General features: G+C 33.5%; 1 protein-coding gene across 1 annotated transcript; it reads left to right on the top strand.

Annotated features, from left to right (window-relative positions):
• On the top strand, positions 1-5,353 carry LOC137813748 (potassium transporter 4). The gene is made up of 9 exons (XM_068616162.1): positions 1-376; positions 836-1,076; positions 1,180-1,425; positions 1,565-1,615; positions 1,727-1,987; positions 2,186-2,238; positions 2,610-2,724; positions 2,814-3,068; positions 4,047-5,353. The coding sequence occupies exons 1-9, from the start codon at positions 332-334 to the stop codon at positions 5,135-5,137; spliced, it is 2,358 nt and encodes a 785-aa protein (XP_068472263.1). The 5' UTR covers positions 1-331; the 3' UTR covers positions 5,138-5,353.
• The last annotated feature ends 3,268 nt before the right edge of the window (positions 5,354-8,621 follow it).

Below are 8,621 nucleotides of genomic sequence, written 5' to 3'. Positions count from 1 at the left end.
GATGGGGTGGGGTGTCAGTGCCATAACAAAGCAGCCATGTAAGAAGCACGCGCAGGGCCGGTCGCGTGAGGTAAACGTGTCGTGGAAATGACTGAGAGAAATTGTCATTCTTTTAATTCAACGATTGGTTCCATTTGGGTTCGTTCAGTGTCTCACGCATTTCACTTCATTATTTATTAATTACACGAATCATCGAAACGGAACCTGAAATGAAATGGAAGTTTTGCTACCTAACTTAACTCACTCCTGACTCCTGTGAAGAGTGAAAAACCATATTGTCTACGGTTTCTTTTCGTTTCGCTCATAGCTTCACCTTCTCTCTCTGTAGAGAATGGAACCGGAATCCGGAACTTCGACTTCTCGGAATCCTTCTCCGGTTAGGGTTCTTTTTTCCGTGACTCGCTGGAGCAGTGTTTTCGATTTATCAGAAACTAGCCAATTTTAAATAGAGTGTGAAGTTCTTGCGCACTGCTACCGGAATTCCACTCTCCTTGTTTTGCTTCAGTTTTAATTGATTTCAATTCGATCACTATCTGTCTTTGCTGCATAAGCGTGTTTATATTCTTCTGTTTCGTAGCTTTAGCAATTCGTTTACGTGTTTAATTGATATAGTTTTGAAGTGTTTGTTGATTTTGGTGTCAAACTCGAGTTCATTTGTTTTTCTTTTTAACAGTTTTGGTTTAATAGGTCTTTTTATTGAATTGATTTCTTCTTTGTTTTATTCTGGCATGCAGTGTTTTTCGATGATATAGGTTACTGGTTCGTTTTCCGAGTTTTCTGCTTACTTGAATTATGAAGTGTTCAATATTTGAATTATTTATTTGGTGTTTTGCAGTTGTCCTGGGTGAATCTCTCTCGGAATCTAATATTAGCATATCAAAGCTTTGGTGTGGTGTACGGGGATCTGAGCACTTCACCTCTCTATGTGTTTACGAGCGCTTTCAGGGGAAAGTTACTTGATCACCATGATGAAGAAACAATATTTGGCACTTTTTCGTTGATTTTTTGGACCCTTACCCTGATTCCGTTGCTTAAATATGTATTCATCTTATTGAGTGCTGATGACAACGGGGAAGGTATTCTGCTGATGACTCTATTTTCTGTTTTTACATTTTTTTTTCTTGTGGAAAGGTTATGAGCCGTGTGAGTGTGATCTGAGTATGATGCATCTGTCATCAGGTGGAACATTTGCTCTTTATTCACTGCTCTGCAGACATGCCAAGTTTAATTTACTCCCCAATCAACAAGCAGCTGATGAGGAGTTATCATCCTATAAATATGGCCCCTCTTCACAGGCTGCAGCCTCTTCTCCATTGAAGAGGTTTCTAGAGAAACATAAAAGGTTAAGAACAGCCCTGCTTCTTGTGGTACTGTTTGGTGCTTGCATGGTCGTTGGTGATGGTGTGCTTACTCCAGCAATTTCGGGTAAGGCACCTGTGTTATTAATTTTTATTAGTATAATGCTTTGGTACAATTTGCCCTTGGTTTGTGAGTGCACAAGTCGTTTTATTTGTTTAGTTACCCGAAGATTTGAACAAGCTAACCCCTGATTCTTCCTCTGCAGTTCTAGCATCGGTATCAGGATTAAAAGTTACAGAAAAAAAATTAACAGATGGTTAGGAAAATCTCATTTTGTTCTTTTTTTTTTTCTGTTCTTATCATTGCCTTTCTAATGTTAAGGGCATAAATAAATAGTATATTAAAAGAAGTTTCATGTTGTTTGCAGGTGAACTTGTCCTGCTTGCCTGTGTCATATTAGTTGGACTGTTTGCTCTCCAACATTGTGGCACCCACAAAGTAGCATTTATGTTTGCTCCAATTGTTATCATCTGGCTTGTATCAATATTTTCTGTTGGGCTGTATAATACAATCCATTGGAATCCACAAATAGTCCGTGCTATATCACCATATTATATCATAAAGTTTTTTAGCAAGACTGGAAAAGAAGGTTGGGTTTCTCTTGGAGGGATACTTCTCTGTATCACTGGTATGGTAGTTCTTGATCTACAGAACAGTTATCTTAACTCCAATATAAATTTATTGTGATGTTATGCTGGTTATTCCATACTTCTGTTCCAACTTTACAAATTTATTTAAGCTTTTAATTTACTAGTCGCTGAGACTTTTAGAATTTAGATGCTAGAGTTCACTAACGGCTCAGCTTATTCTGTTCCCCCGTCTCCAGGAACTGAAGCTATGTATGCAGATCTTGGTCATTTCACTGCTTCGTCAATAAGGGTAAGCTTGTAGTTTGACTGAATTTCAAGAATCTGTCACAGAATATTAGGATTTACTTTTGTTTTTGGTGTCAGAATATGTTAGTATGGTTTGACTGAGCTTGTTTTGGTTGTAATACACAGTCAGGAATATTTAGTTAGTGTTTTGTACCGTCACATTATTACAGACAGCACCACACAATTGCCCAGTGTTATTTCTCTTTTCACTACAATTTCAATTTCAACATCAAATTGATCTTAGTTTTATAATTGATACTGTTTTTCAGGAAAGAATAATTACTTAGTGTACATTTGCTATACTGGTAATTTGTCATGGAAATTTTTTGGTGTACAAGTGAGAAATTTCTTCTAAGTATTTATTTCCTTGTGCAGCTTGCATTTGCTTTTGTTATATACCCATGTTTGGTAGTACAGTACATGGGCCAAGCTGCTTTCTTGTCTAAAAACCTCAACTCTATTGAGAACAGTTTTTATGACTCAATACCTGGTTAGTTGAACTAGCACGCTGACTTATTGATATTAACAACAGTGCTTTTAAATTAATACAATTTATTAATGAATTTGGTTGTCCTGCAGAACCTGTGTTTTGGCCTGTTTTTGTTATTGCCACCCTTGCTGCAATTGTTGGGAGTCAAGCTGTTATAACTGCAACTTTCTCAATCATCAAGCAGTGTCATGCACTTGGTTGCTTTCCCCGAGTTAAAGTTGTGCACACCTCAAAACATATATATGGACAGATCTATATCCCGGAAATCAATTGGATACTTATGATCTTAACGCTTGCTATAACCATTGGATTTCAGGACACGACCATAATTGGAAATGCATATGGTAATTTATTCCCACACAAGGCCGTTTACTCGTTACTCTGTATTTCTTTTCAATACTAATCGTATATCAAAATTGTCATCGTTGGAAACACTCTGGTGTCAATTGGTTGTACAGTGCTTAAGTGCAATTATTCCCCCCAATTATGAAATTGAATTGATAGTATTGAGGAGGGGATTTGTGAAGATTAGAGAGGATATGTGAGGTTGTTTGGATTGAGGGATGATAAAGTAGATTTGTGAAGATGGTTTATTGAAATTTGTGAGTGATGTGATAGTTGGGAGAGAATTTTAGAAATTATTTTAAAGATGTAAAATGGTTTACAAATTTATATTAATAAATATTTGAATTATGATATATTTTTTTTTTGTAGGTTTGAATTAATTAAATTTTTCTAATATATAATATCCATAATTACTTGTATTTTTCAATAAAAAATTTAAAAATATTATAGAAAATATTTTTGTATTAAATTGAAATAAATTTATGTAATATTTAATTTTGTATATGGTATATTATAATAAAATGCATGTACAAGAGTATTTAGGTAAAATGCAATAATCCTACATGAATCAGCACAAATTTTTTCTGAGTGACAAAACACTCATGCTCTCCCCCATCCACTCCCTCACTCTCAAAACCACTGAAACAAACAGAAGATGCACCCCTCCCTCCTCATACCTGAAAACAAACCGAGCATAAAAGCCAAAATAGATGTTTCATATGCACAGTTGTGGTGGTTGTGAAAACACTCGAGGAAATAAAAAATCTTTTTCAATATAGAATATCTTAACGGATAGATACTACCCTCATGTCAAGTACACCGAAAGATAGCATTCCATGTCCTTAGTATTCACGGGATCGTGTGTTCTACTTCGGTCATGTATTTCATGCTTGTTCAAATTCAGATTTTGTTCACTTTCATCAGAACTTGTGTTTTATTTGTCATATATTAATTGTTTTTGGGTATTTGGTTTACAGGACTTGCTTGTATGACAGTTATGTTCGTAACTACATTTCTGATGACACTAGTCGCAATCTTTGTCTGGCAGAAAAGTGTGTTCATTGCTATAGCATTTCTTTTATTCTTTTGGATGATAGAGGGAGTATATCTATCAGCAGCATTCATCAAAGTGCCTCAGGGAGGATGGGTTCCTCTTGTGTTATCATTCATCTTCATGGCTATTATGTACGTGTGGCATTATGGAACTCGTCGGAAGTACAGCTATGATCTGCACAACAAAGTTTCATTGAAATGGTTACTGGGCTTGGGCCCGAGCCTTGGCATTGTTCGCGTCCCAGGGATTGGTCTCATCTACACTGAACTAGCTACCGGAATACCTGCTATATTTTCCCATTTTGTAACAAATCTTCCTGCATTTCACAGGGTGTTGGTTTTTGTTTGCGTAAAATCAGTTCCTGTTCCGTATGTTTCACCTGAAGAACGTTTCCTTATCGGGCGAGTTTGCCCCAGACCATATCGAATGTATAGGTGCATCGTCAGATACGGTTACAAGGACATTCAAAGGGATGATGGAGATTTTGAGAATCATCTTATACAGAGTATAGCAGAATTTATCCAAATGGAAGCAATGGAACCCCAGTTTTCAAGTTCTGAAGCTTCTTCTTCACTTGATGGGAGGATGGCTGTTATAAGTTCGAGAAACTTAGAATATGCTTCAAGTTTAATAGTTTCAGAGCATGAGGATATTGGCGTGGACATATCCATCCCTAGCAGCAGATCTCTAACCCTAAGAAGTTTGCAATCGGTTTATGATGATGAAAGCCCACAAGTTAGAAGGCGACGAGTAAGATTTCAGCTACCAGAAAATCCTGGCATGAATCCTGATGTCAAGGAAGAGCTTTTAGATTTAATTCAAGCCAAGGATGCTGGGGTTGCATATATCATGGGGCACTCGTATGTGAAGGCAAGGAAATCATCCTCATTCTTGAAAAAACTAGTGATTGATATTGGCTACTCATTTCTACGGAAGAATTGCAGGGGTCCAGCTGTAGCTCTTAACATTCCTCACATCAGTCTTATCGAAGTTGGAATGATATATTATGTGTAGCAGTTAGGTCTTGGTGAAATTTACAACTTGATCCTAGTTGTTGCATAGGTTCTGTATTCCTTGTAGGTAATTAATTGTGGCCCTACTCATGGGAAAATGTATCAGAGCGTCTTTTGGGCTACGTGTTTATATTTGCTTTTGCATCTCTCCCAATGTAATTAGATTGCAATAAGGTATTAGAATTTTGTTAAGGAATCAGAATATTTGAATCCCTTACTTCCGCGTCCATTTGTTTTCTCTGATTTTCGTTGTGTGCGCAAGTGAATGTTGGGTGTACACACAAATTTTGTTAGAAGGGTATGTTTGCCAATAAAACTACGGGTGTTTCTTCCTGCACAAATATATTTTTCTTCCTGCACCCTTACATTTTTAAAATATCAAAATTAGTTTTGTTATTTTTATTTGAAAAGGTACAGTTATGGGATTTATAGGTTTTTGGAATGTGGGTTATGCGAAATCTATGAATTTGTGAATCTATAATGTTTTTTTTTTACTTATGGACTGGTGGATCCGTAATGTATTTTTTAACTTATGGATTGTTAAATTCAAAATGTATTTTTTGATTTATGCATTGGTGAATCCGGAATGCATTTTTTGACTTATGGATTGGTGGATGTATAATGTATTTTTTGATTTTTGATGTTTGATTGTGATTTTCACTAATTTGTTGGAATTTCATAGTAACATGTAAATTTGTAGAAGTATGGACAATGACGAATGATTTGTTGAACTTCATTATTAATCAATTTTAGGAGTCATTGGAAAACATAAACAAAAACATTCTTATGCAATCATCAAGGCTTGATCTTCATATGTAGTTATGAGGTTGTAATCAAATTCATAAATTGATATGAAAACATACGTTGTGACTATTATAAATGCGGAAGAACAAATTCACTCACGTGTAAGAACTAATTTCATTATCCTTTAAAATAATAATTAAACAATGTGTAGCTTCATCAAATTACAAAACATAAATGCAACTAAAAACATTAAAAATATAAATAATCATCATCGTCCATGACATTGTTTGCGGACATACACACACCATACAAATAGGCAACATGGTTTTCATAAGTTGTCAATAGTGACATATCCATTTTAATATTATACTTTGGGTGTTTCTTTTGCACTCCCTTCAATATTTTGCAATTTAGTGGATGAGTCATTGTTGACAACTTAATGATTAATGAATTTGATTACAACCTCATAACTATATATGAAGACCAAGCTTTTGCACTTGGATATAAATGTTTATGTCTATATTTTCCACGAGTCTTAAAATTGATTAATAGTGAAGTTCAACAAATTCTCCGCTATTGTCCATACTTCTACAAATTAACATCTTACCATGAAATTTCAATAAATTATTGAAAACCAAAATCAAACAAGTTAAAAAAATGCATTTTGAATCCACCAATTCATAAGTCCAAATAAGCATTTCGAATCCACCAATCCATAAGTCAAAAAAATGTGTTCCAGATTCACCAATCCATAAGTCAAGAAATACATTTCGGATTCACCAATCCATAAGTCAAAAAAATGCATTCCAGAAATCTATAAACATCATAATTGTGTCTTTTCAAATAAAAATGACAGGACTAGTTTTGGTACTTTAGGCTCTGTTTGCATCCGAGTGAACGAACATTGTTCACTCGGATTGGAAAGCGAAGAAATTTCTCATTTGTTTTCAATGATTTGAACGGACTGGAAAACGATGATTTGTGGGAAAGGGTCAAAAATCATCTTCTGTGCCAAGAGAAGAAAAGCGATGAAACATTACAAAATAAAGTCAAAACTATCCTTAACTATTATTTTATACACATGTAAAAATTATGAAATATTAATATTATATTTAAAACTTAAAATAAGAATACTATATATTAAAAAGTAATAAAATTATAAATAATAATAGTAACTAAAATAATAATAATAATAAAAAAAATATAAATTACATACTTAATAATAATTAAAATTAATTTTTATTTTTATTTGATTTGATTTTGTGATTTTTTTATATATTTATAAAATTTTAATTAATTAAAATTTATACAAAAATATCTCATATTTTATTATTTAAATATTTTTTAAGTAAAGGGTAAATTTGTAAACTTACATTTTACACATTAAAAAATATCTTTTTACAACCATCCTATCACTCACAAACTTCAATAACTTTCCTCACAAATCCACTATAATATACTCTAATTCAAACAATTTCATTTTCTTTACACTTTTTTCTCAAATCACTCCAAATTCACTATCTCAAATCTTTTTTCCAGTTCAAACACAACCTTAGGATGCCGGAAGAAACACCTAAAACTACGTAGCTAGATTTTTAGATAAGGCTGATAGGATCACGGATTTTCAATAAAGTAAACTTTTCCTTTTCATTAAGCCTTTATGCCCTATAAATGTACGGTATTGTTAGACATATCTATTAGCTCATGAATTATCGTTTTTCCACCGACGAACATCTTATTTTGTTCATCTCAAAAACCGTTTGCTAACGTAGGGTTCGTCCTGCCATCCACCATTATATTTTCCTATAGTGAACCAAATCTAGTGTGTTTTGTTGAGCGACACTCAACCCTGCTAAGTACAAAGGATGAATCATCAACACATGTAGGGTCTTAGTTCACTCCAACGTGGCACATGACAGTCACACATCACCATCAGTCGAACCTCTTTGTCTTTGTTCTCACCTCAGTTTTTGTTTTCCACCATTCGTCTTCTTAATAGACTCTTGTTCCTCTCAAGTTCTCTTTTTTTTTTTTTTGAAACCTTGTTCAACATTGTTAGTCTTTGTCTCTCCTTCTGAAATCTTTAGAATGACTTTAACATTTGCCACCTCTTTTTCTGGGACACCATAATCACTTCATACAAAAATTATGATAAACGCTACTTCTCTTGGTCTACGTACATCTGTTAATCTTTGGTTTCTTGGCCAAGGTTTTCGTGATCACTTGGAAGAAGATGGTAGTAAATTATGACATGAGTTAAGTATTTGATGATTCCATTCTAATGAAGACCTTGGTTAAGTTAAAGTAAATTGAAGAATGAAAGATCAAGTGATGGAGATTATTAATCAAGAATGTGATGATTTTACTCTTTTATCTTGATTTAATCATTTGCTAAGTTGAAAACTCTCTCAATGGGTTATGAAGCCCTTTGTAACTTTTAATTATATTTCAATAGATAAAAATGTATTTTAATACGGTAAATGTATTTTAATAGGTTAAAATGTTCTCCTAATTACTGAAAATGTAAGGAAGAACATTTTAATTAAATAAAATGATTAATTAATCAATAAAAACACTTAAAATTCAAAGTTGTAATTTTGGCAATGTTTTAATTGACTTAAACGAGTTTTTAAGTGATTAAGATCACATAAGTCTCATCTCATTTTTGCATGTTCTATTTTAATTATTAAAATCATTTAAAAGTGATTTAAAAACATAGTTTTATTAAAATGTAAAGTGCT

The sequence above is a fragment of the Phaseolus vulgaris genome, chromosome 1, assembly GCF_000499845.2.
Source record: "Phaseolus vulgaris cultivar G19833 chromosome 1, P. vulgaris v2.0, whole genome shotgun sequence".
NCBI lineage: Eukaryota > Viridiplantae > Streptophyta > Magnoliopsida > Fabales > Fabaceae > Phaseolus > Phaseolus vulgaris.
The sequence above is the reverse complement of the archived record's forward strand: the minus strand, read 5'-3'. Positions and strand labels throughout refer to the sequence as shown.

Excerpts from the sequence above, each read along its gene's own strand:
- LOC137813748 (XM_068616162.1), top strand. The coding sequence starts at position 332 with ATGGAACCGGAATCCGGAACTTCGACTTCTCGGAATCCTTCTCCG. Across the intron at positions 1,616-1,726 it reads AGAAAAAAAATTAACAGATG|GTGAACTTGTCCTGCTTGCC; the intron begins GTTAGGAAAATC and ends TGTTGTTTGCAG. Across the intron at positions 2,725-2,813 it reads TTTTTATGACTCAATACCTG|AACCTGTGTTTTGGCCTGTT; the intron begins GTTAGTTGAACT and ends GTTGTCCTGCAG.